The 24,938-nt window shown below is 60.4% G+C and overlaps 9 protein-coding genes and 1 non-coding gene across 10 annotated transcripts; 2 read left to right on the top strand and 8 right to left on the bottom strand.

Annotated features, from left to right (window-relative positions):
- Positions 1 to 361: 361 nt before the first annotated feature.
- On the bottom strand, positions 362 to 1,523 carry A1Q1_00813 (GTPase-activating protein; the record flags this gene model as incomplete). The annotated part of the gene is made up of 2 exons (XM_014328507.1): positions 362 to 487; positions 729 to 1,523. The coding sequence occupies 2 exons, from the start codon at positions 1,521 to 1,523 to the stop codon at positions 362 to 364; spliced, it is 921 nt and encodes a 306-aa protein (XP_014183982.1).
- A 1,101-nt stretch (positions 1,524 to 2,624) lies between these two features.
- On the bottom strand, positions 2,625 to 6,310 carry A1Q1_00812 (GTPase-activating protein; the record flags this gene model as incomplete). The annotated part of the gene is made up of 6 exons (XM_014328506.1): positions 2,625 to 2,746; positions 2,803 to 3,275; positions 3,355 to 5,501; positions 5,548 to 5,608; positions 5,647 to 5,750; positions 6,089 to 6,310. 6 exons carry the CDS (start codon positions 6,308 to 6,310, stop codon positions 2,625 to 2,627), a joined length of 3,129 nt encoding a protein of 1,042 aa, XP_014183981.1.
- Positions 6,311 to 7,060: 750 nt separating this feature from the next.
- On the bottom strand, positions 7,061 to 9,344 carry A1Q1_00811 (uncharacterized protein; the record flags this gene model as incomplete). Its single annotated transcript, XM_014328505.1, has 4 exons — positions 7,061 to 7,857; positions 7,911 to 8,800; positions 8,866 to 9,202; positions 9,266 to 9,344. 4 exons carry the CDS (start codon positions 9,342 to 9,344, stop codon positions 7,061 to 7,063), a joined length of 2,103 nt encoding a protein of 700 aa, XP_014183980.1.
- Positions 9,345 to 11,121: 1,777 nt separating this feature from the next.
- On the bottom strand, positions 11,122 to 11,920 carry A1Q1_00810 (cytochrome-c oxidase chain VI precursor; the record flags this gene model as incomplete). The annotated part of the gene is made up of 3 exons (XM_014328504.1): positions 11,122 to 11,237; positions 11,288 to 11,587; positions 11,848 to 11,920. The coding sequence occupies 3 exons, from the start codon at positions 11,918 to 11,920 to the stop codon at positions 11,122 to 11,124; spliced, it is 489 nt and encodes a 162-aa protein (XP_014183979.1).
- A 599-nt stretch (positions 11,921 to 12,519) lies between these two features.
- On the bottom strand, positions 12,520 to 14,381 carry A1Q1_00809 (solute carrier family 41 member 1; the record flags this gene model as incomplete). The annotated part of the gene is made up of 5 exons (XM_014328503.1): positions 12,520 to 12,610; positions 12,680 to 13,256; positions 13,317 to 13,711; positions 13,754 to 13,896; positions 13,989 to 14,381. The coding sequence occupies 5 exons, from the start codon at positions 14,379 to 14,381 to the stop codon at positions 12,520 to 12,522; spliced, it is 1,599 nt and encodes a 532-aa protein (XP_014183978.1).
- A 599-nt stretch (positions 14,382 to 14,980) lies between these two features.
- A1Q1_t085 lies at positions 14,981 to 15,089 on the bottom strand. Its single transcript has one exon. It is a non-coding gene; the product is annotated as a tRNA-Ser (tRNA).
- Positions 15,090 to 15,565: 476 nt separating this feature from the next.
- A1Q1_00808 (uncharacterized protein) lies at positions 15,566 to 17,561 on the bottom strand (the record flags this gene model as incomplete). The annotated part of the gene is made up of 7 exons (XM_014328502.1): positions 15,566 to 15,836; positions 15,915 to 16,081; positions 16,126 to 16,179; positions 16,227 to 16,358; positions 16,411 to 16,576; positions 16,667 to 16,826; positions 16,868 to 17,561. 7 exons carry the CDS (start codon positions 17,559 to 17,561, stop codon positions 15,566 to 15,568), a joined length of 1,644 nt encoding a protein of 547 aa, XP_014183977.1.
- Positions 17,562 to 18,856: 1,295 nt separating this feature from the next.
- On the bottom strand, positions 18,857 to 19,662 carry A1Q1_00807 (uncharacterized protein; the record flags this gene model as incomplete). The annotated part of the gene is made up of 4 exons (XM_014328501.1): positions 18,857 to 18,958; positions 18,998 to 19,200; positions 19,281 to 19,339; positions 19,481 to 19,662. 4 exons carry the CDS (start codon positions 19,660 to 19,662, stop codon positions 18,857 to 18,859), a joined length of 546 nt encoding a protein of 181 aa, XP_014183976.1.
- A 497-nt stretch (positions 19,663 to 20,159) lies between these two features.
- A1Q1_00806 (ubiquitin-conjugating enzyme) lies at positions 20,160 to 21,253 on the top strand (the record flags this gene model as incomplete). Its single annotated transcript, XM_014328500.1, has 4 exons — positions 20,160 to 20,293; positions 20,380 to 20,459; positions 20,645 to 20,759; positions 20,803 to 21,253. The coding sequence occupies 4 exons, from the start codon at positions 20,160 to 20,162 to the stop codon at positions 21,251 to 21,253; spliced, it is 780 nt and encodes a 259-aa protein (XP_014183975.1).
- A 719-nt stretch (positions 21,254 to 21,972) lies between these two features.
- Positions 21,973 to 23,569, top strand: A1Q1_00805 (uncharacterized protein; the record flags this gene model as incomplete). Its single annotated transcript, XM_014328499.1, has 3 exons — positions 21,973 to 22,037; positions 22,091 to 22,150; positions 22,207 to 23,569. The coding sequence occupies 3 exons, from the start codon at positions 21,973 to 21,975 to the stop codon at positions 23,567 to 23,569; spliced, it is 1,488 nt and encodes a 495-aa protein (XP_014183974.1).
- Between the last annotated feature and the right edge of the window lie 1,369 nt (positions 23,570 to 24,938).

Raw genomic sequence — 24,938 nt, 5'->3', positions numbered from 1 at the left:
TCAGCGTTGTTTTCGTAAGCGCCCATGAGGAAGAGCTGGCCAACAAAGTCCACAATGGCACTGTGAATCGGGAGTGTGTAGGAACTGGAGTTAGGCGGTTACATCATTCGCGGTGTCGGCCGCGGCAACATCTTAAACTTTGTCAGCTGTCACGCGTCTTTCATGTCGGAAAGCTCGCCCGAACCGATGCTTACCGTCGATATCGTCGCCGCCGAGGCTGAGGCAGTCGTCGGAGTAGCCGTCGCCCTCTCCCCAATCGACCTCTTCTTCCATTTTGTGGGTAAAGGTGGAAGGCGAGGAAGGGTGTTTTTGGACGAGTCATGTGTTCGCGTGCTTTGGTGAAGGTGGAAGGTGATGAGGATCAGATACGGCCGATCCCAGTAGTCGCGGAGTCGAGTTGTCGTTGGAAACGGGACGGCGCGGCGGTAAAGGTGGTCAGCGAGCCGGGACGGAGAGCAACCTGCGGGGCTGAGACTGTGGTCGGAGACTACTGTGCCCTGTATAAGTTGAGGTGTTCAGAGGTTTGGACGTTGGGTGCAGTGGTAACGGTGTTGACAGCGAGGAAAGTGCGAGGAGGATGAACTCAGACACGGTGGACGTTGGCTGCAGCGACGACGATACGCAGCGCACCGCAACGCAGAGACGGGCCCAGACGTGAATTCAGGCAAGCGACCCGCAGGGCCGCACCTGGCCCTTACTTCCCACGTGGCACCTCCACCACAGCTCACCCTCAGCCAACTCGGTGCGCTCTCCTGCGCCCAGCAACTCGACTCCATGAGACCGGCGGACATGACGCGGTCAAGTCCCTCGACGACGTCCTGCAGCGACAGCGTGCCGAGCTTCTGCGTGTCCCACGAGTAGAACAGGCGGTCGATGATCTCGCCGTCTGCGACACGACGTTCTGTGCGCTGGATGAAGGCATTGGTTGTGACGGTCTCCTCGCGCGCCCACGTGCAGACACCAGCGAGGAGCACCTTGAAACCACGGAGATCGATGCGCGTCTCGACACGACCCTGCGCGTCAACCGTGATACGCGCCTGCTCGACCTCTCCCGGTGCAGGAGCAGGGACGGGTCCGATGGGGCCAGCCTCGGGCGAGCAAACCGCGCGGAAGTAGTGGTCGTAGATGATGCCAACCTGCTCCTTGTTGAAGCGGCCAACGTTCTTCAGGTTGCGCACAGCAGCACGCTTCGAGAACTTCTCAATCTCATCCGCGATGATAGCGCGAAGCCTGCGGCGCTCAGTTACGATCGTGTCGTCGGTAATGACGTTGAACTCGCGGAAGGCGACGACAAGCAACTCCTGGAAGTTGGTGATTGCGCGAACTCGCGGGTCCGGGTGGTTCGGGTGCGCCGAGTCGCCAATCGTGGAGAAGTACGTCCGCATGAGGTTGATGAACATGCCGTCGTCGGTGACCTCGAGCAACCACTCTCGGGTGGACACGCCCTGAACAATGCCTGAGGAGGGGCCGGGGGTGGACCGTCCGGTCGGCCCCTTCTTCCTAGTCTTCACCCTAAGATTCATCCCCTAATCCGGAGCCAGGTGTTCAATACCCCGGGCATATCGCAGAGTGTGTGCAGGTTTGCAGGTACGTGTGCAGGTCCGAGGATAGTTGGGCATTGTAGCACGCGATAATGCTGACCGAAGCAAGTTGATCTGCTGACGGCGCAAGGTCACCCGACGATCAAGCGTCATGTCATGTCGTGGCTGAATGAATTGGGGTCCCGTTTCACGCGCACACTAGCCAAGCCAGTCAAGTTAGTCAGGTGCGCGTCAGATGATCACCAGGTCGTATCCACGCCCACACATCCATCACTTGATCCTCATCCTTGTTCGAAGAGCTTGGACCACGAACCTCATCTTCATCAGAGCATACAGTGCATGCAGCAGCAGAGCATGAGATGCAGCCACGCGCCACACGGTCACAAGACCGAAGCCTCCGAAGCCAGATTGGGGTCAGCGCCGAGACAATTGAAGCCCTGGTCAACGTGGGCTACCCTGAGCGTGATTCCAGCGCAGGCTGGCCATGTCGGCTAGAGTTGTCGGACCCTCTTTCTGTGCTGTTTTTGGTCCTCCTGTGCTGCTTTTCTTGGGTCTGGAGTCGCCCACATTAGCCAGCACAGAGCGCAGTGAGGGTAGAGTAACTGCGGACGAACTTGCGGACATAAACACAGGACATGTCGACGCCACACCCAGCCACGGAGCATCGCATTCATTCATTACTGCAGTACCCTCTTCTCGCCATTCCCTTAACATTCATGCATACTCGGATCTTCCAGACCAACCTATGCATGTTGTTCTGGGCTCTTGAAGGATGTTTGTTTACCCTCTGTAAGGTTTTCCGGGGTCCATGAGCATTTGATCCAGCCGTTGGTGACTTTCTCAAGAGGAATGGCATGTCCTATTCAGCCCGCAACGCAAGAGTCTTATCTTCAATGTACAATTGAGTCAGAGGAAGGCAAAACTCTACACTCTCCGAGCTCCCTCTTGACCCACCCAACACTGGTTATAGAACAAACACACATCTCATCACTGCTACGCATGCTACGGCGCGAGTGACGGCTCGGTGACTATGTAGGGGGTTGCTTGCTGTCTAATTTTGGAAAAATCAAATACGACAAATGTCTATGCTGCGCCGACTTCGCGGACCACGGTTACTCGGCCGATCCCGACGCTCCCGTCAGTTTCGTCATGGGCTCTGCCTTGAGCAGGTCTGTTGATGTCAGCTAGGGAGTCATGGATGGAAGCTGCGCGCAACTCTCGCTCGCTCGCTCGCTGCGCTCGCGGTGTGCGGAGTACTCACCCTCAGCCTGCTTCCTCTCCTCGCCCTTGAGGCCCGTGTCGTCCTCGCCGCCATGAGCCTTGAGGAACGCCTCAACCTCGTCCATGACGCCCGCGTCGTCCTCGGGGGTCTCGTCCTCCTCGCCGTCCGAGTCGCCAATCGCGTCAATGGCAAAGTTCGGCCGGTGCATGACCGCCTCCTGCGCTGCGCGCACCATCTCGCTCTCCTCCCTGTACCTCGCTTCGACGTCAGCAAGGGTGTGTGTCTCGGTCGCCGTCGTACCGGTGGTGCCCGTGGTGGCTGTTGTGGAGACCGAGTTTGTCGTCTTGGTCGACATTTGCGAGGCCTGCGACATGGACCGCTTCCGCCGCTGCTCCTCCTGCTGTGAGGGCGTGAGCAGCGACTCGCGCGCGCGCACCTCAACCGGCGCCGGCGCGTTCGGGTCTGCCTTGGAGAGCGCGGGCTTGCGCCACTCCGCGTGCTTGCCGAGCGCGCTGCCAATGCCGTCCGCGAGACGGTTGAAGCGAGACTTGTTCCTGCTTGTCAGTTGTCGTCAAAGCCCTGGAAACTCACTCGTCGTTAACGACCAGGTTGACAAGACCGCCGAGAAGGCCGTCAGGCTTCGCGTGCGTCTTGTGGTAGTCCTCCTCCTCCGTGTCCTCGAGCTGGAACGAGTGCGCGAGGTCAGTCTCGAAGAAGCTCTCGAGCAGCTCGTCGGCAAGAACAACCATACGGAAAGTAGCCAGGCTGAGATACGGCAAGTTATGCGGTCCAGCGGCAGAGTTGCTCCTTTCCCTGTTCTCGGTCGCCGTCTCGTTCTCGCCATTGGGCGGGTCGTCAGCGAGGGCAGGCACGCTGCCCTCGGGCGCGGTCGCATCACCGAACTCGTACGCGTTCAGGATGAAGCGCGACACGGCCGCAAGGTAGATGTCTCCGGGCTCGTTGCGGAAGATGAACAGCAGCGACTCGGACAATCGAATCACCTCGTCCTTGGTCAGGTATCCGTCGCCATCCTTGTCGTGCAGCTGGAAGAACCACTCGATCGACTCCATGAGACCGGCGGACATGACGCGGTCAAGTCCCTCGACGACGTCCTGCAGCGACAGCGTGCCGAGCTTCTGCGTGTCCCACGAGTAGAACAGGCGGTCGATGATCTCGCCGTCTGCGACACGACGTTCTGTGCGCTGGATGAAGGCATTGGTTGTGACGGTCTCCTCGCGCGCCCACGTGCAGACACCAGCGAGGAGCACCTTGAAACCACGGAGATCGATGCGCGTCTCGACACGACCCTGCGCGTCAACCGTGATACGCGCCTGCTCGACCTCTCCCGGTGCAGGAGCAGGGACGGGTCCGATGGGGCCAGCCTCGGGCGAGCAAACCGCGCGGAAGTAGTGGTCGTAGATGATGCCAACCTGCTCCTTGTTGAAGCGGCCAACGTTCTTCAGGTTGCGCACAGCAGCACGCTTCGAGAACTTCTCAATCTCATCCGCGATGATAGCGCGAAGCCTGCGGCGCTCAGTTACGATCGTGTCGTCGGTAATGACGTTGAACTCGCGGAAGGCGACGACAAGCAACTCCTGGAAGTTGGTGATTGCGCGAACTCGCGGGTCCGGGTGGTTCGGGTGCGCCGAGTCGCCAATCGTGGAGAAGTACGTCCGCATGAGGTTGATGAACATGCCGTCGTCGGTGACCTCGAGCAGCGCCTCGCCATTGATCTTGAGGATAGCGAGACCGATCTGGAACAGCACCTTGACGCCCATGGCGAGAACGCAGTCAACGATGCGGAACGCAAAGATGAGGGGGAGGGAGTTGATGTAGAGCGACAGGAACCACGGCAGCGACGCGACCGAGATCTGCACATCGACAGACCGGAAGTGCTCGTGGATCATGGGCAGGCAGCGCTTGACGAGCGACTCGAACACACGCTGGTCCAGCAGCGTTCCCTCCATGGATGGCGAGTAGTAACCGGGCAATATCCTGTCGCACAGCACCTCGAGAAGCCAGAACGCCTGCTCCTCGGACATGTAGATGAGCAGGCCGGCAACAACAATGTTCAGTGCCTGGCAGTAACCCAGCTCGGGGTTGCGGAACGAGTACGCCACAAGAACGCGGCGCAGGCGGGCCAGGCCCTCTTCGGTCTGGTACGCCTTGTACTCGGGCAGGGAGCGGTTAAGGTCCTTCTCGATCTCGTCCGTCGACTGCGAGCTCTTGCCCGCGTTCTGCTCGAGCAGGAGCTGGTACGTTTTCGGGTTGGCAAAGCGCAAGTAGATCGAGCCCGACATGACCTCCCAGAGCTCGCCACGGAGACGTGACGGCAGACCAACCTGGAGTAGTCGCTGGAATGGCGGGTAGCGCAGAAGCGTCATGTTGCGTCCGTGAACAGTGAAGTACTCGCGCCACAGTTTCATTTTTGATCGTTCACGCATCTTGCGCGCGTCACCAGGGAATCCGAATGTCTCACCGAGACCGCGCTCGTACGTGCCGTGCCCTTGACCGCCTGGACCGCGCAGGTCACCCTCATCTGACTGCTGCTGCGCGTCTCCGCCAACATCGATCAGCGACTCGGTCGCCGGCGTCGTCGCAGAGCCGGCACCGAGCAAGTACTCGGAGTATAGCGAGGGAAGGAAGCCCTTCAGCGCCTTCATCTCTGCGAGTTGAGACTTGAGGGCATCACGGAGGAGAACGGCAAAGTGCTCGGCTGTCGGGAGAAGGGAAGTGAGCTGGAGGATCTGGAGTCAGCTTGTTGCCTGCGCACCGGAAGCTCACAATGCGCATACCGTGCCACGTAGCGAGGGAGAGGGCGAACACGCCAGCTCGAGAGTTCAGTCTGAAGTCAGCTATCAGACCGGAAGCCCTGTAGCTTACCTCTCAACTCTTCGGATCGTGTACAATGGCAAGGTGCAACGACATGATCGGCGGTCGTTGGAGATGAAGCAGAGGAATGGCGGAAGAAGGGAGAGCTTGCCAGCCTGTAAAGTCAGCTATGCATAGAGGGGCCTCGAAGCTGCGAAGAATCTTTGGCATTGCCGCATGATGGGTGAGGGATCCCGGGTGACAACAGTGAAATGTCTTGTGGCTTGGACGCCAGCGACGGAGGCTACTGCGCACGGAATGATGACGAGCATGACGCAGGGAGCCACGAATGCACGCCAGCATGCATTCTAGTCGTCCGTCAAGCGCTCCTAATGGTGCATGCACGCAGTGCTCATCAACAGTTGCACTGAAGCATTGGACGCAGCCCTCCTCTCCTGTGCGGCAACAAGGCCCGGAATTGAGGAAGCCTCAGATCTCTGGTTGTTTAACTCACGTATACGTCCTCCTTGCCCTCGACGGAGAGCACAGCGTTGATGTCCATGCCCTGGAGTCCCGAGGCTGAGCCAGAGCGCGCCCGCCCAGCGGCGGGCTTGACGACGACGGGCGTCGCATTCGGGGCGGGCAGCTGCTCGGCAAGCGGGACATTGAAGAAGTCGCGCGTCTGCTCGTCCTTGGTCTTCTCCGTGTATGCACGGAGGTGCATGGGGAGCGACATGGCGCCGGACTAGAGCTGAACGCTGGCGGGTAGAGTGGAAGGAGGTGAGAGGTCGAGCGGGGCAGGTGCGGAAGGTGTGGTGAAGGTGGAAGGTGATGAGGATCAGATACGGCCGATCCCAGTAGTCGCGGAGTCGAGTTGTCGTTGGAAACGGGACGGCGCGGCGGTAAAGGTGGTCAGCGAGCCGGGACGGAGAGCAACCTGCGGGGCTGAGACTGTGGTCGGAGACTACTGTGCCCTGTATAAGTTGAGGTGTTCAGAGGTTTGGACGTTGGGTGCAGTGGTAACGGTGTTGACAGCGAGGAAAGTGCGAGGAGGATGAACTCAGACACGGTGGACGTTGGCTGCAGCGACGACGATACGCAGCGCACCGCAACGCAGAGACGGGCCCAGACGTGAATTCAGGCAAGCGACCCGCAGGGCCGCACCTGGCCCTTACTTCCCACGTGGCACCTCCACCACAGCTCACCCTCAGCCAACTCGGTGCGCTCTCCTGCGCCCAGCAACCCTTGATCCCCGCTTCCCCGCCTTGCTCCGTCGCTTCGAGCGCTCTCCACTCCCTGGTCCGCTCGGTGAGCACATTGGAGCTGAATATTCCCTTAGAAGCGACCCGAGGAATCGTCTCGTTACGCCGCTGCTCATCTGATGAGTCTCCGCCACACAACAGAACACCTCTTCTTGCAGAAACTACAGACCCGATGCATCTATACACAAACTCCCTATCCTCACTATGACCTATGACTACTGTTACTATCGCCGCCGCGGGCTGCGCATCCTCTTCAGTCGATCCGGGTGCACACCAGCCGGAAGACCGTCCTCAGGTTCACGACGCTTGCGGTCGACGGGCGGGCCAAGGCGGTCGCTTAGCGATTTGCCGCGCGAGTCGGGCTTGCCAGAGCCCTCACGCGGCGCATCACGAGACTCGCGGGACTCACGAGGCGCAGCAGGCGGTTCACGAGAGTTCGGAGCGTCGCGCTCGCGCTGCGACTCGCCTCGATCACCTCCGCGCGGTTCGCGTGGCGGCTCGCGCGCTGCATCACGAGCATCACGAGGAGCATCACGCGGAGCGGCACGAGGGCCATCACGAGGAGCGTCACGGGCATCGCGAGGCGGCTCACGAGCGTCACGGGCGGGCTCTCTCGGGCGGCGGTCGCGCTCACGATGCGGCGGCTCGTCGCGGCGAGGCTGGTCACGGCGGGGATCATCGCGGCGCTCGTCACGGCGCTCGCGCTCGCGGTCCATGCCCCTCTCCCTCTCCCTCTCGCGGTCCATCCTGTCGCCTCTTTCACGCGGCGGCGACCGTCCACCAGACGGGCGGTACATGTCCGCACCACCCAAGCCGCGGCGTCCGTCGAAACCGCCGTTCTCACGCTCTCTCCGTCTCGAGTCGCGCCGGCTCAGACCAGGACGCTCGGGGACGAGAGGGAAGGGTCGGTTCGGAAGAGAGCCCCGCGCACCAGGGCCGTAAGCTGGCGGAGGGCGGTTGTCGCCCGCACCCGCCGCGTTGGGCGCGTTGGGCGTGTTGGGGCCGAAGCCGTTGCCCTCGACTGGCGGGCCGCGGGGCTGCCGGGAGCCACGGGGGCGGCAGACGGGGAAGGACCTGCCCTGGTGTCCGCAGCGGTGCTGGGTCCGGCGTTGGCGTCGGTTGAAGGCTTCGGGGGAAGACCGGAGGCCGCCGCCGGCGGCTGAGCCTTAACGCAGGCTTCCAGCTGAGCCTCCTGCTCCTTCAGCTTACGAAGACGTTCCTGAGCCGCCCTCATCTCTTCCTCCTGCTTGCGCAGCTCCTCCTTCAAGCGCAGGCGCGCCTTGAGTGCCTCAGCCTCCTCGTTTGTCGCAGATGCAGCAGTCGGCTGCTCCGGTTTCGGAGGAAGCGAGTTCGAAGTCGGTGCCGTCTCGGAAGGACGCTCGTCGCGCCCGGGCTCATCCCGTCGTTGCTCGCGCTCACGCTCGCGGTCCCGCTCGTCGCGCCTGTCCCGGTCTCGTCGTCCACGGGGCTCGCGAGGGGGCCTGCCGTCACGTGCATCGCGAGCGTCGCGGGCGTCACGTCGATCGTCAACAGGAGGCCTCTGCGGCCACCCTCTGTCGCGACCGTCGCGAGGTGCACGTCGGTCGTCCATTCTCGGGGCGGACGTGGTCGCGTTGGCGGATCCAGGTCCCCAGGCGCGGGGCGGGCGACCATCGTTCTCGGTCGAGCTTGAGGGGCCACGGGGCGGCTCGCGGTCACGACGCGCAGGGCTGCGGCTGCGGCTGCGCTTTCGCGGGGAACGCTCTCGCGACGGCACAGGCGCAGACGCATCCGGCTTCCTCTCCGGCTCGTTCTTGGGGCGCTCCCACGTCGTCTCGCCAGTCTCGGGGTGGTGGAAGAAGTACTTAGACTGGGTGTTGCTCCACACGCGTTGCCAGCCGACGGGCAGTGGCGGCCCTCGGTCCTCATTGCCACGGGGCTTCCTCAACTCCTCGTGCGTGTCGGGGGGAGGTCCGCTAGGCTCCCTAGGCCGCACACGAACCGGGCCGGCAGGTAATCGCTGGTTCCTCGAGTCCCTTCGGTTGTCGACGATACCACGTTGACGGTGCCGCGGGGCGCAGCGGGCGGGAGGCGCTCCCTGCCGTTCGCGATGGGCCTGCCGGGGTGCCCGTTAACAGAGGATGACGAGGTTGAAGGCTTCTGAGAGTCGATCGAGGAAGGCTTGGACGGAGCGTTGTCGTCCTTTGTCTGCTCAGTCGGTGTTGACTGCGCCTGCGTCGCCGCCTTGGGACCAGTCGGGGGCTCCTTCGCTGCCTTTGCGGACGCCGAAGCAGCGTCAGACTTTGACTGCTCGACCGGCTTGCTGTCCTCCTTCGTGTCGGCGGGTGCGGCGGTTACATCATTCGCGGTGTCGGCCGCGGCAACATCTTAAACTTTGTCAGCTGTCACGCGTCTTTCATGTCGGAAAGCTCGCCCGAACCGATGCTTACCGTCGATATCGTCGCCGCCGAGGCTGAGGCAGTCGTCGGAGTAGCCGTCGCCCTCTCCCCAATCGACCTCTTCTTCCATTTTGTGGGTAAAGGTGGAAGGCGAGGAAGGGTGTTTTTGGACGAGTCATGTGTTCGCGTGCTTGACCGATAACTTTGCCGCCTGCCTGCCAGTCTGACTTCGCCGCCAGCGGGGGCAAATTTCGCGTACCACCGTACCGGCCAGGCCAGCATTACTGACGGACCAGACCGAGATAACGACCTCGTGTGCACAAAGGGCTGCATGCATGCGTATGATGCTCTGTGCAACTCAGGCCGAACGTGCTGTGCCGTAAACGCCCTTCGGTTCTCACTCGCACATTGGCGTTCGGTAGCTTGCATGACCCTTCCTCATCCCGGTGGTTTCTACACACCTGCCACCATTCGGCTGACATACGCACGTAGTTCTGCTCATGATACAGTGGTGTGTGCATCTCATCAGATCTTCAGGGCCGATACCCTTCGCTCCCCTCTCCCAGCTCACTTCTTCTTCTTCTGCGCTCGCTCCTCGGCCTCCATAGCCTGCGCCTCGGCGAGGAAATCGTCAAACGCGGCATCACTTCCACTGCCACCGAGCAGCGAGCCGAGGTGCTCCAATCGCTCCCTCTCCGCATTCTGCACCGTTCCTTGTCCGTCAGCTTTCACGTCAGCTGCCCGGCCCATCGTAGTCTGACTCACAAGATGATGAAGAGGCAGAACGCTCCTCGGCATCGACCTTCTCCAGCGCCTTCAGGACGCTCTTGTCCACGTCCTCGGGCAGCTGGAGGACGCCGTGCTGCGTCACGAGACGATAGCTGGGAAGCGGCTCGTATGTTGAAGCAACGGCCTTGCCATTCTCGACGAAGATCGAGGCAAGCATGTCCTCTGGCTCGCCGACGCGGCCCATCGGCGGAATGTTGCGCTCGTCTGATGTCAGCTTCAACCATTGACCGTTGTCACAGCTAGGGGTCTTCCTCGTATCTTTATCGCAACTGCACTGATACATGGCCATGTGCACTTACCGGTTAAAGTGAGGTATCCATCTTCCGGCCGCGTGTGGGCGAGGTACTCGACGCTCTGCGCTTCTCCGTTCTCGATCGCGCCCTTGATGCTCTCATGGAGGAGCTTGATGAACTCTTTGTTCTCCGAGAAGTTGTTCAGCCCAACTCCCTGGACAGCGGGGAGGTATCCGAGCACTGTCTTCGAGTCGGCCACGGCGGGAGGCTGCGGGAGGAAGCTGAGCGCGATACGCCTCGGGGCAGCAGGCGGCGGCGGCTGGAGGTGGTAGTAGAGGTGCGGGTGCTCGTTGTCCTTGGACGCGCCGGCGGGCAGGCTCGAGTTGAAGCGGACGGCGGAGGCGATCGTTCCGCGGAGGTTCAGACGTCCCAGGGGCCGCAGGCTGCGAACTGTTGTCGTGATCATGGTGAAAGTGTGGTTGAGAGGTCGAGAAGTGTCGCTGAAACCCAACTTTCTATGACATACCGCATGCCGGACCTGCCTCCACCTTCACACGCTCGCACGCCGGCCAATGACGTTCGGGCAAAACTACACCAGGTGCCTGCCTCTCTACTCGACGTGCTGGCTGCTGACTTCGGGCGCCCATCTCATACGCCTGCGCGACTGTCCTTGCGCTCGGCCCGTCTTCTCTGTTGCTCCTCCAGTCCTCCCCTTCATGTAGTTCTTGCTCGCTCTCCGGAACCTGCTCGTCGCGCCGAGCCAGTGTCTGCTATTTGTCATGCATATGTCGCTTCGGCTTGATATAAAAACCAATCAACATCAAGTCTAAGCTTTGGTTTGTTGTGTAGATAGGGTAGTAGTTTTGTTTCACTCCAGCACGCAGCTTAGAGGTTGTAGAGCTCCTCCTTGGTCTCAACGCCTGGGGTGTTAGCTAACCATTCTACGTCAAGAAGCGTCTCGGAGGGCGGCGGAGGTTGGCAGGCTTGGCGGACAGCACCGTCTGCGGCGTCCATCGGACCTTCTTCTTCCCGCTCCCTCAGCTCAACTCACCGAGCTCCTCGATAACCGGCTTGAGGTCGTTAAGGTAAGCCTCGTACTGTCCCTTGTTCTCAACCTTGGCCTTGACACCCTCGAGGATGCGGACGGCGGTGGCGTAGTCGTTGACCTTGCGCGAGGCGCGGAGGGCGGCCTCGATGACAGAGGTGGAGGGGACGAGGTCGTAGGCGAAGCAGTTGTTCAGTCCACGCTGGAGCTCGAAGAGGTCGCCAACCTGCTCGAAGAAGGTGGTGTACTTGGCGTTGAACTCGTCGTAGGACTCCTCCTTGGCGTGCGAGGACGAGAAGCGAACGGCTGTTGCGTCAGTATCCCTGTCTGCTAATCTCGGTGCATGACCGTTCCATGTCCGTCGGCAGATCCTTGTCCTTCTCCGTCTTCCTTCTCCGTCTGCGCTTCTGCGCGTCGCGTCTCTGAATCGGTGCATGTCGGTGGGCGCTGGGCAGATCACAGGCTGATGATGGGTCGTTGGTCGGAACGACAGGGCGTCAAATTGCCGAGGGAGAAAGTCGATGGAGGAGGGACAAAGTCTGCGTTGACGAGCATGCCATACTCACCAGCGAGGGCGGCAGGACGCGAGGCCTTGAGGACGGCGGGGCGGATGGAGGCGCGGACGGCGTTGACGAGCATTTTGGGGTGGGGGTTGGGAGGATGAGCGGTGAGTCAAAGTAGACGGAACGACAAAGTAGCGAGTGACTGAGGTCGAGAGGTCTCCCAATGGTGGTGCAACGGGTACGGGCGCAACGGGTGCTGTCGGAGCCAGCAGGAGGAATACGCTTGCCTGCACCCTGATTGGGCGCACCCGTTTGATCCCATCCCACCCAGTTTCGGACAAATTCACTGAAATGCCAGAGAAATATTCCTCGGCCACTCCCACTCCCTCCTAATCCTAAACCCCATTACGAATCAACATTACAAAGCTTGTCAAGGCTTTCCTAATCCCCCAGCCAGCATTCAGCCCCGTGCGTAAGCCATCCAAGCCACCGTCCCATCAGCAATCACCGTCTCCGTCAACCTCGCCAGCGCCGTCTCCGTCGATCCGTCCCCGCCGTTATCGTCACATTACATCTCGCGCGTCGCCGTTCTACAATTAACGTTGGTGGTGGTGGTGGTACAAGGTTACAAGATGGTCGTGTTGTATGTATGTTGGTAGTGTAGATCAAAAGTGTAGGGGTGTTGTAAAGGCATTAAATGTTGAGGCAGATGAGGGCTGGGCCACTGCGGAGCGTCTAGTCGGCCATGACGCTGGTGCGGCCAGTCGCGCGACAAAGCTCGTAAGCGCCCATGAGGAAGAGCTGGCCAACAAAGTCCACAATGGCACTGTGAATCGGGAGTGTGTAGGAACTGGAGTTAGCTGACAAGGACTGTAACAACAGCAGGGAGACTTACTCTGGATCCATATCCCGAGCCCAGCAGAACAACGTGAGGCCGTGGGCGAGGAGCAGACTGAAGATGGTCGTCGCAATGTACGAAAGCCACCCGGCCCAGGCGAGGTTGACATCTGTCCAGCCGGCAGCGTTCACGAAGGCCAGGAAGCAGCCCTGCACGGGGAAGCTGAGGAGGAAGAGCACGCCCATACTCTGCTTGGGCGACAGTCCGTGGTGCTTGCTGTTGCTGAGGTTCGCGTGCAGCGTCGTGGATAGCCTGTTCGCGTGGATCGCGCCTATGCTTCCGGTCAATCCCGTCATGGAGATGGCGAGCAGCGCGAAGCCCTTGTAGTGTCCAACGCCCTTGGCGAGGACCATGCCGGTGCCAGAGCTGATGAGCATGGCTCCAATCAGCGGCAGCCAGCCGCCTCGGGCTACATTGCGGACCCATTCGACGCGCAGCACACGGATGGTGAACCACACGGCCGCAGCCGACATGAGAAGCACCAGAATCGAGGGGACCGGAGTGTCCATCGTGCCGACGAGGGCGGTGCCGAACAGCGCCAGGATGAAGATGGTCACCAGATCTCCGAGACAGGCTGCAAGCGGAGGCGTGATGTTGTCTGATGTCAGTTACGCACGTGAGTTGTTCAACTCACCTGGGTCGAGGCCCTTCCAGCGGCACAGCACGACGAGAGAGCACATGAAGCTGCCGAGCGCAAGGGAGCTGAACCCGGCACTAGCCATGCCGGTGGCAAGGACCATGACAAGCTGCGCGAAGCCGGGCAGAGTCCGGCCCTCTCGCCACGGATCGCTTTGCGACGGGTCGCTCACGGTCCCATTTGAGGGGAAGCCGTTCGAGGGAACGTCTCCCAAGCGGTGAGTCGTGAAAAGACCGAGCAGGAACGACAAGATAGCCGCGAGGCAGGAAATCAGCAACGCCTGCAGGCCAAGCAGCGTCAGGTTGGCAAGCAGCAGCCCGCGGCGCGTTCGTCGTTGGTCGAGTTCACCCAGAGACGCAGATGTTCCGAGTCGAGCTGAAAGGCACATCTCCCTTCGACGTTAGTATAACCCTTGCAACAGCCTCAGCACTTACAGATTACCCTTCAGATTCCCGATCATAGGCACGAGAATGAAGAGCTCATCCACCCTGCGGAACACGCGCCATCGCGCACAGTGCTCGAGCAGTTCTCCCGAAAAAACGAGCCCGATAAGGCCAAGCAACAACGACGGGGTCGACTGCCGGGTCAGCTCGATACCGTGAGAAGCACATGGTGCTGTGCTTGATGCCAAGCAGCAGGTCGCGTGCCAAGATGAACCGTGAGACTCACAGAGAAGAGAAGACCCTTGAGATCCTGCAGCTTGCCCTCCTTCGCACTCATTGTCGTGAGCTGAGTGTCCACGGAAGACGCAGAGTCGACGCTATTCCGTTCCGACGCGAGCAGAGGACGTTGGACACTATCCGGTGGAAGCGGGGCACGCTGGGAATCGAAACTCGTAGGCCGACGAGCTGATGACGATGCAAAGGCGGACTGCGTATTACGATCTGACGCGGCATTGAAGCTGAACTCGGACTTGGTCTCGATACTTGACCGGGGTCGACTGTTGCCGACCGAGTCTAGCTCGTACTCATAGTCCTCGTAGTCTGCTATTCCGGCGGCCGCAGCAAGGCGACGAGCTTGCCGGACCTGTTCGGCGACATCGCGCTTGAGGATGGGCGACATTCAGAGGTGTGTAGCGGCCACTCTGACTTCCGGTGAATATTCCGGCGCGAAATTCGATTGTTTACGGTAGTCACGGAGAGAGAGGAGTGTACAACGCGAACATCAGCTGGAACGGCGGGTGGCGTTCGGACTTGATCGGAAGTCGTGGTGAGTCGCAGCAAAGGGTCTGTTCTAGCGGGGCTCCGCCAGCCAAGATACTATTACCCGAGCGAGCGTGGGACGATGGCCTCGTCGGAGAGCGCAGTCGAATGTTTGAGCAACCTGATTAAGCTGTGTCCGAGTCGCAAGTCGAAGAACAAGTGTTACAACGCAATCCGCATTGAGGAGCGCGCAGTGTCGAGGACGAGGTCGATCGGCTATGTCCCAAGGTCCCAGACGGCACACGGAGCCAAGCGAACTTAGATCCAGCCAAGGTGAAACCCTCTCTCCCTTAGCGCCTCCGTAAACCCACCCACGTGTCGACCTCCACCCTCCACCCAAGCGTCCACCTGGCCCAACATTTTTCCACCAACCAGCCGCGCAATCGTCCCGTCTTCGATTTTTCGAGCATTCCGATGCGTACAAAAAGATGCTCCGCGTTCAGCAGAAGCAAAAAGCTACGACGTTGACATGATTCGAACATGCGCTCCCGAAGGAAGTTGATATCTGAATCCCTTTCGAGTGAAAGACCATTCGAGTCAACCGCGTTAACCACTCCGCCACAACGCCTGTGTTGTGGGCTGGGTTGGAGAAGGTATTTGACTCGTCCCCGAGCCCATTTCGCGTTTCGGTGAGAATGCGCTGCCTCTGCATGGCTAAGCTTGTGCTGGGGAGATGTGCGAGCTTTTCTGTGTAATTTAAAGGTATTTACACTCTGGTTGACATGATCTGGCTGTTGGGTGGTCACGGCACGCGGTCCGGCAGCTGGTGCCACACGAGAACCTGTCTGTTGCTTCTACTCACAGCCCCCACGCCCGGTGAGTTACGAGGCAGCACCTTCGAAGTACATGTGATCTTCATGCATGTCATCCCAAGAGTCCCGTCTTGGCAGAGTATTGTACAGCAATTTACAGAGAATGGGTGGTTCATGTGTATCGGGTATGACTGTGGGAAGGGCAGTAGCCAAGAGATACAGGGTATGGCGTATCTGCGTGCGATGCGAAACTAAATCGAATGAAAATGATAAATGATGCGAGAATGAGCCGTCACCAGCGCTCAAGCGGAGCGGGGCGCGAGTGGTCCTTGAAAGATGGCGAGGTGGCAGAAGATGTGGCAGAGGAAGGGTTGGAGATGGCGTCGTGGGGCGAGGGGATGCCCACAGCCATGGGATGCCTCCACCTGGCGGGGGGAGGGACGTACTTGGGCAGCGTGGACGAGTTGTCGAACGCAGAGGGGGAGTAACCGTTCAGGTCATCGTTGGCAGCGCGGCGAGGCGGGGTGTCGAACACGCCAGGAACAGGCGTACGAGGCAGGGTACTAAAGTTAGCATGTCAGGAGCTCGCGGTGAAAACCCACCCCTTGCGGCTCTGGCGGCGCTGGAGCTCGGCCTGGTACATCACAATGTGCTCGAGAAGAGTCTCGTCGTCGAGCTGCGTGTAGGGCAGACTGGTGGGCGATGTGCGGGGGATGAACGATGGCGGCAGGCTCCCCCCAGAGCTGCCGCGGCGCATGTTGGGGATGCTGGGGCGACTGCTTGACAGACTGCCCTTCTTGAAGATCTTCTGGTTCTTCACGTTAGCGGTGGGATGTGTGTAACTTTGCTTACCTCTGAGTCGGCAATGCGGACCTGGAGAGGCTTGGTGCAGCCAGGCATGATGACCTTGAGATCGAGCTGGCTGTCAGCACGCGTTGAAAGCAGAGACTTACGTTACGAATGGCCTCCTCGGCCTGGGCACGGCTCTGGAGACGGACCATGGCAGTGCCGCGGCGGTTGCCCATGTCGTCGGTGAGGAAGCGAAGGGATGAGATGATGCCGGGGTGGAAGAGCTCGCGCATTTCCTTGGATGTCAGGTTGAGGTATAACAGGTCATGGAAGCAGCTCCAGGCTTACCTCATCAGTCGCATCGAGGGGGATCTCAGCCACGTAGAGATTGCTTGAGTGAGGGTCTTCCAAGGCCTTCTGTTTGAGGTGAGGAGTCTCCTTGCCGTGCTGGCAGTCGAGACCGAGACGCTGTGCCTCACCCATGAAGCCGTCGGCGGCGAGGCGCGTGTCGAACCTGTTGTCAGATGCTATATCCCGCATTGTCAACCCACATGATGAAAGCATACCTGCATCACGTCAGCAACGTAGGCGTCAAGTGGCTTACCTGCGCGAGCCCGGGCTGCCGCCGTCCGGAAGCATGTCGTAGGTGTCTTGAGACAAGCAACCATTGTTCTCGACCTTGAATGAAACAACACGGCCGAACTTCTGGCCCCACTGCTTCAGCTGCTCTTCCGAAACAGTCGAGTGCAAGTCGGGCAAGTAAACTTCCTGGTTAGTCTCGACCCCTCAGTCAGTGCCAACTCACCGTTGCGTCCTTCTCCAATATCGCCGGCCGTGAGGATGTCATGGCTGCCGTCCGAGTGAGTAGGATAGGCGAGAACAGGAACAACGGGCGGGTTCGGTTGACCAAACGCAGCGAGGCGCTGGGAATTGGTCATGGGGGCGTAGCTGTACTGCTCAGCGGTGGGGGAATAGCCGATACCGTCGTCGAATGGGTCGAAGCTGGTGTCTTCCTTGAGACCCAAGGGAACGCCGTTGACCTGGGAGGAAGTCGCAAGGCGCTGGAACAAGAAAGAGAGGTCGCGGGGTGGGCGAGAGCTGTTACGAGCCTCGTCAGAAGGGAGGAGACCAGGAAGACTGGGAGATCTGGAGCGGTGGGCGGGAATGAAGGAGCGATCTTTGTTGAGAGGAACATCGAGGTGCTTTGACTTCACGCCGGGCCCAGCAGACGCAGGGAAGGTGGTCTTCCAACCGTCACCGAGACGCGTCGCAAGATGCTTGTTGACGCCAAGCTCGACAACATCCACCTGCTCACATTCCGGAGTGTTGGGAGGAACCAGAGGATGAACCTTCATGCCGCGAGGGAAGGCGAGAAAATCGCTGTCGGACGCGAAGGACGACGTGGAACACGGAGACTTCGATGCTTCAGTCGAGTCGGCGGAGCCCGAACGATTGACACCGAGAGTGAAGGTTGGGGCAGAGGGGTTGAGGAGAACCATGAACGCGCAGTCTAAGCGTCAGAAGGGATGTTTATCAAACGGGGAAGGCGCAGAAGTGTCCAGCAAACGGTGTTGAAAGTGGCCAGTCCAAGTGCTGGGTAGTTCGTAGAGGCACAGCCACAACCGGGGTGATGAACTCAAAATCAACGGTGCTTACTTGAGTTCAAACCAACAGGAGTAGCGGAAAAGTGTCAATGGGAGGAGAAGTGACTGGGGTGGTGATCGGGGGGATGGGCTGAACGGGGAAGAGCGCGTTGGCGTGTGTTGATATATAGACGTCGGTGACGCCCAATGCGCACTGGTGATTGATCTGCCCTCTCCCGTTCGGACTCCGGAGGGCCGGAGAGGGATGGCTAAGGAAGCTCTGACGGGGCGAAGGAGGGGAGTTCCAGCGCCCATGCGGTCCTGTACACAAGATGGATCGCCGGGCGGTTTGATTACAGCCATGACAGGGGGTGCGGAGCTCGTGAGCTGAGGGGGCGGTGATACAAGCAGTAGGGCGCTCCGCGGTGCTTGGGACTGGGTGAGTGTATTCCAGTCGGTAGATGCACTGCGGAGCCCGCCGACGTCAGTGGTGTCAGGTCTTCCGCAGCGTCGCGCGTCTACCCCACTTGCCCTTGGCGCCCCTCAGTGCCCCTCGCTCGCCCATCGAACACCCCAGCCGGCTCCAGCTGGAAGCTGGCCCAGCTGAGGTTGTTGCGCCCTCAGAGACCACCTTCCGCGGCCACAGGGCACCGAAGCCGGTCTTCCTGGAACAACGCCCTAGACACGATCGTCGCTGTTCTCCTCGTGTGACGACGCGCCCGCACCGACCGACAGTACCGCTATACGCTACCACCGTACCACCGCAGCCTTCTTCCCCCGATCCCCCGATCACGCTCCCGCATCACCGCACCCCCGCTTTCTCCGCTGCGGAAGTAGTGAGCCCCTGGTGCCCTCCCGCACCTCCCGACCATCCAACAGTCTAGCGGTGCGAGCATGCGAGACGCATCTCGGAGATCGGAGAACGCCCACCTGCGGCACAGCGCTAGCTCTCGGCGGTATGACGTTAGTGCAAGGTCAGCGCGCCTCATCTGACAGTCGGAGAGCTCCGCATCCGCCCATAGTGAGGATGAGCGGGCGGGTCCTTCCTCGTCTGTGTCGGTCAAATCGTCGCCGGAGCCATCTGCGAGTTACATCCCAGTCGCCCAGCAGAGCTGTCGTCCCCGATGAACTCCATTCGGCCCCGCGTCGTTGCGTCTGATGTTGTTCATCAATGTCTACTGTTGGGCACTTATATACACTGTGCTTCGCTCTTATGAGGAGGCCTCCTCGGTCTGGGGCTTCTTGAAGAAGTGGAGTCGTCGCTGTTCCCGCTCCTCGCGCGGCAGGTTCTGGCGGTTGTCACCAGTGAGGTTCTGCACTTGTCAGTTTCTGGCGCTAAGCAAACAACTCACGCTTCCGGCGGCCTCGAAGGTGCCGATGAGGGTAGCCATTCCGGCGCAAGCTCCGATGGCCATGGGGAGAGAGCGGGCCTTGACACCAGCAGTGAATCCAGCAGCGCAACCACCAGCGGCTCCGTTAGCCCAGTCGTCGGTCTGTGAGTTAGTACTCGAACCTCTTCCTGTTATCGCACCTGACGGGTGTTGGCGACGAAGGACTGGGTGAAGGAGTAGGCGAAACCCATGGCAGCTGCTCCGTCAGTGACACGTCCGTCTCCTCTTGCCTTTCATAACATACCGAAGAGGCCGATGGTGCCGCCGGTCCTGGTGAAGATACCCATAGCTCCCCGGTTGTGCCTGCAGTTGTCAACATTATTCCTCCGAAGCCACATTGGTCTGTCAAGTCCGCTCGAGCGCGCGGCGCCGGCGCGAAACACGATCGCAGTATCCCGCCGTTTCCGTTGCCGCGCTCGAACAGCCTATCTCACGGTGACGCACTTGTCGAGGGCGTTCTGGACGGCGCTAACAAGGAGACCGACACCGGCGGACTCGATGGTGACGCGCATGGCGGTCTGGACGGTCTCGTGGGGGTGGAAGGTGTGCGCCTCGTTGGCGGAGGGGATGTAGAACGACGAAGCCGACACTCCCTTGAGGGGAGGGAGGAGGGGGTTGGAGGCCATTTTGAGTGGTGGTGGTGGTGAACGGAGCTCTAGTGGTGTCTACAGAGCAGCTAACTGTCGTCCTCGATCTCCAACTCTCGGTCTCAGCGGTCCATCCAGCCAATGCTCGTCCAGGTGAAGGCAAGCAGTCCGCCCTCACCGTGGGGTTATGCGGCGAACTCGGTGTGGCAGGCTCAAGCGAGTGACTATGACAGGATTCGTCGGATGCAACCGTGGGAAAGCAACCATGTCAGGCTCACACCCCACCAGTCCTCGTGCAGGTCAGGACCCTAGTACTGACGTCGTAGTGTGGCCCGTGGTATCTGACGAGGGCCACCGACTTCGTGCGCACATCGCCCTCCAGTGTTCCAACGTCACATCGTCCTCATCCTCACATCTCCCTCCATTGCGCTACTGCACCCCTTCCTGTCCCCTAATCACCTCCAACATCTTCTTGCTGCCATCCGCTACTTTCTAGCCACTCAGCTCCTGATCGGTCCAATCCGCCGCCGCCCATCATGATAAGTATCCTGTTCGGCCCCTGGCCTCGCGAGCCCCCCCGGGCACCTCTTTACTCGGCACCTCTTTACTCGTGTGCTGACACTGTGTACAGTTCTCCCAAGAGACGCGTCGACACCGATGTCATGAAGCTGTACGTACACGTCTGCAAGCTGCGCTCGTTGCTGCTTCCAACCCTTGGCGTTCGCCACCCGAAGCGCATCGCTAACTCGTGACCAGGCTCATGTCGGATTACCAGGTCACGCTCGTCAACAATAAGATGAGCGAGTTCTACGTCAAGTTCCATGGACCCGCCGAGAGTGAGTAGGCTGGGGGTCTCTTCGACATCAGGCGGGGAGGCTACCGTCACTGCCCATCCCTAGCTTCGATGGTTCTGGGGCGGCTCGGTTAACCTCCACTTGCCTCCGTCAATGGACCCGGCGCCTCAATAGCGCCTCCCAAGGAACCTATGATGCCCACGAGCCCTATCACTGACGCAACGCAGCACCGTTTGCGAACGGCGTCTGGAAGATCCATGTCGAGCTGCCAGAGCAGTTCCCCTACAAGTCGCCCAGCATCGGGTTCATGAACAAGATCTTCCACCCTAACATCGATGAACTGTAAGCATAACCCGGAGTAATGACGTCGTCTAACCGATCGCAGGAGCGGTAGTGTCTGTCTCGATGTCATCAACCAGACCTGGTCTCCCATGTTCGGTATGTCACTGGCACCGCCTCCATTGGCTGACTCAAACCCAGAGCTCATCAACATCTTTGAAATCTTCCTCCCCCAGCTCCTGCGTTACCCCAACCCCGCCGACCCGCTGAATGGCGAGGCGGCTGCGCTTCTGATGCGCGACCCCAAGGCTTACGCTAAGAAGGTCGAGTCTTATGTTGACAAGTACGCGTCGAACGAGGATGCGGACCGAGCAGGCGAGAACGGCGACGACGACGAGCCCATGTCTCGCTCATCACGGGCCAACGGCAATGGTCACACGACCGCCAAGGAGAAGGCTGGAAGTGACGACGAGGACGACGATGATGACGACGACCCGATGAGCGACATGGGAGAGCTTAGCGATGGGGACGAGTTCATGGGCGAGATGGACGACTGATCCGGCCCACGCCTGCCATCCTGGCACCCCACTTCTCTTGTCACCATGTTGGACCATCTATCATACCAGAGTACCACGCGGCCCACCGGTATCGCATAGCTCCGGGCTTCGCGTCGATCTGCCACTCGAACACACAGCGCAGCGCCCGTACGTACTTTCACACCTTCATCTGTTGTATGAATGCCTTCATTGCCAGTCGATTGCTGTTCTGCTGGTGATGGTCATTAATTATCTGACACTCTCGCTCTGACCACCTCCTAACGCCCGCTCCTACTGATGCCAGGCTATTCGCGGTCACCCACGCGGTGCCAGATCGGCGCGGCACGGCTCTCTGTCTTCTGAGATCGGCGCCGATTCATGCACGCCCCTCAAAGGATGGCGCTCGAGACCACGGCATTCACATCCGGAACGGGCGACGTGACGTGCAGGTCGCTTCATAGGGCAACATCTCGCTGTCTCTTCCTCCTCCTTCACTCGTCCTCGTTCTCTAACCACTGTCGCTCCTTACCTTTCTTCCCAATCGTTGCTGGTGACGCACACACGAACGTTCCACTCGTTCAGCGCTTTCTTCCACTTATTCAAGTTGTTCGGTCTTCTCCTCGCGCTGGTCGCTTTCAGCTGTTTCGTTTCGTTTCGTGCCGACAACCCAAAGTCGCCGACGCACACACACACACACGAAACTTCGCCGATCTGGTTGAGTGCAAAGCTCGTCTGCAGACATGGCGCCGCTCCCATCGGCTGTCGCGAGTCCAGATGGTGGTTCTTCTGCTACCCCCTCTGAAGCGTAAGTGCGGGACTCGCCTGTAGAGCTCGAAGGCGCCGCAGAGCTGACTGCAGTATCTCGAGTGAACTTGCACAGACCTCCGCCGTTGACCCACATGCTGGTCACGACCATGGGTGAGTCATCGGCGCCGCAGCAGCATGCCGGACCAGACGTGGGCTGACCTGTGCAGAAACACCGGCGTGCCCGTCGTCGCCGTCGTCATGGTAGCTTTAGGTGCCGCCTTCATCGTTGCCGCAGTCATCTTCGCCTTCGTGCTGCGTAAAGGCAGGTCGCCGCCCCCGTCGTCACTGTCAGCGCTCTCCGAGTACCTCAACCAGAAGAGCTCCCAGCCCAACAGTCAAACCACAAGCGCGAGCAGCGGTAGTTCTTACGCCAGCTACCTTGTCGATTCCATCAAGCCTCCAGTCGTCGCGCGCCCTCCTCCCCGGCCGCATCCATCGAAACCCAAGTCTAACCCTTCACCCCCGAAGCAGCGCCGTCCGTTGCCTAGCTACATTCCCTACCGTGGCCCGATCGAACCTCCCTGTCTTCCCTACCCTCGGCTGCCTGAGCGGCCGCTCCCCGCGACGCCCGACGAGATCGCACGTGAGCTTCATCTGTGCTTCGGCATCCGGCAGCTGTACCAGTTGATGCCTGACTCGGGCTCGACCGACACGATCCAGCTTCCCTCTGATTCTTCTCCCGCACAGGTCCAGCCGAGCCTGGCGAGAACCACGTCCGAGGAGCACCCCGAGCTGGCAATCGTCGGCGACCGGCTGCGTTCGCCTCCAGCCCGCTCAGCGCTGGAGGACCACCCAGAGTCAGCTGTCATTCTGCACCGCCCCCGCCTCCCGCCAGCCCGACAACAAGATAGGCTGCAGGACCACCCCGAGTCGGCGGTGTTGTTCGATGGCTACTCGACGCGAACCGAGTACATCCCTCGCAACGTCACGGCGACGCTGGACGACCTTCCGCTCCGCGTCGATGGAATCCTGAGCGAGTTCATGCCCCAGTCCCCGCGCTCCATCACGTCGTTCTTGTCCCGATCTACGCGCTCGACGCGCTCGACCAGATCTACCCGATCCACGCGCTCGACCAGATCCACCTCGACCGCGAACAGCTCCCACGCACCGTCGGACGCTGTCCCGCCCGTGCCCCGTCTGCCTGAGCAGTACAGCAGTCCCCGCGGTCTGCTGTTCAGCGACCTGGGTCAGCTCGGGCAGCTCGGGCAACTGGGCCAGCTGGGCCGCCTGTCGCTGCGCCGCTCGTCGATCCAGGACGCCAACACGAGCGTGACGAGTGCGACGAACAGCAAGTCGAGCTACACGAGGCTGTCCGATCCCGTCGTGTCGCAGTGCGAAGGCTCCTGCTGCGAGGATCACCCAACAAGCCCCACGACCCCCACGAGCCCCCTCCGGCGCGCAGCCACGGCCAGTGCCAAGGCGGTACGACTGCAAGCCGCGCAGGCCCAGTTCACGTCCTTGCATGCGCGAGGATCGACGGGTGGGTCCAACGGCGGGGCACCACTGCTTCCAGACACACGCAGCGCGTGAGGCGTGCCGCGATGGCTGGGCTGTGAGCATATGTCCGTGGGGAACGGAAGGGATCGGGGAATGTCAAGGGTTGTGCAGAGCGTGCAGAAAGATTGTGGATTTGTTTGTGGCCATGTCGTTGGTCGCGAGAGCGGTGTTGTCCGGCCGGGTCCAACGGTCCATCGACGAGACAACGCGCAAGCGGACGGCGATCGGCCAGGATAAGGTTCTGGGTCCGCCTCTGTGGTATCTCGATAGGCGTCATAGGGCTGTCGCTGGATCTATCCTGGGTCTCTGGTCCTCTGGCCATGTCCCTTGGTGGACCGCCAGGGAACCACTGTGGATATAGGGTATACAGGGATTTAATCCGTGCCTGGCCTGGGCTGACCTCCACACCTTCACCGGGCACGGGCCAGCGCACTAGGTTTGAATAGCATATGACTTGTACATGCTTTGTAATCACCATTTGACCTGGTAATTTGACTCCGCTGCAGGCATGCTGGCTGCAGCGCCATGAGGCGCCGGGTGGCGACAACCGTCGTGACACTTACGCGTCGTCGCACCATCCGGCACACCTCCCAGTACAGCCCTCAGGCAACGCAGCCATCGTCGCACCCAGTCTTCCGCGCTGGAATCGGAAGAGCAGACCTCAGGAGTTGCGCTATGCATGCCGCAAAACATTCGCTGGCTGACACGTTTGCATCGCCGGGTCTGGTTAGTCTGAGCGCGAGACGGAACGGGCGAGGCCTGGAGGGGCCGGAGGCTCGAGTCAAGAGAGGAAGAGGAGACCTTCGGCCATGGCGGATGGGTCAGGATCGTTTGGGGGTGCACCGCTGTGCCGTGCGCCGCTGTGTCGAGATGAGCGGTGTGTCATGTATCGTCTGGTCTTGTAGCGTACCGCCCGGGTCCTTGCTAGCGCGCTTGTGGGAGACGCCCCAGGGTCAAGAGATCCAGCTGCAATCCTTGGAGCTTTTGCTTCCTCGAGCCCACTCACTCACCCACCACCTGGCATCCTCCATCGTCCATCCATTCAAAACTACCTGCGATCCCATTCCTCCCCCGCCTTTCCCCTCTTGTCACTCCACCATCTATCTCTCTACCAATCTCGAAACCTCACACAGCGAAACAATCCCTCACCCCATCAACCCCACCCTTCGCCTGTCGCCCATCGCCCATTGTCCCGCGATCCCCTCCAGCTTATCGAAGCCACCGCGACTCGTTATCTACCGATCTCCAATCCACCCATCTCTTTTGCAACCCGCGACGGCCAGACGCCTGAACCCCCTCCTCCCCACCCTTTGATCAGGTAAGTTGCCTCCTTCAGGTCCTTCTTTGTTCCGCACATCTGGGTCGGCCATGGTAGCCCGCATAGTCCACTCAAGGGCCTCGC

Source organism: Trichosporon asahii (genome assembly GCF_000293215.1).
Source record: "Trichosporon asahii var. asahii CBS 2479 unplaced genomic scaffold scaffold00003, whole genome shotgun sequence".
Classification (NCBI taxonomy): domain Eukaryota; kingdom Fungi; phylum Basidiomycota; class Tremellomycetes; order Trichosporonales; family Trichosporonaceae; genus Trichosporon; species Trichosporon asahii.
Note: the sequence above shows the minus strand (reverse complement) of the source record. Positions and strands in the feature narration are given on the sequence as shown.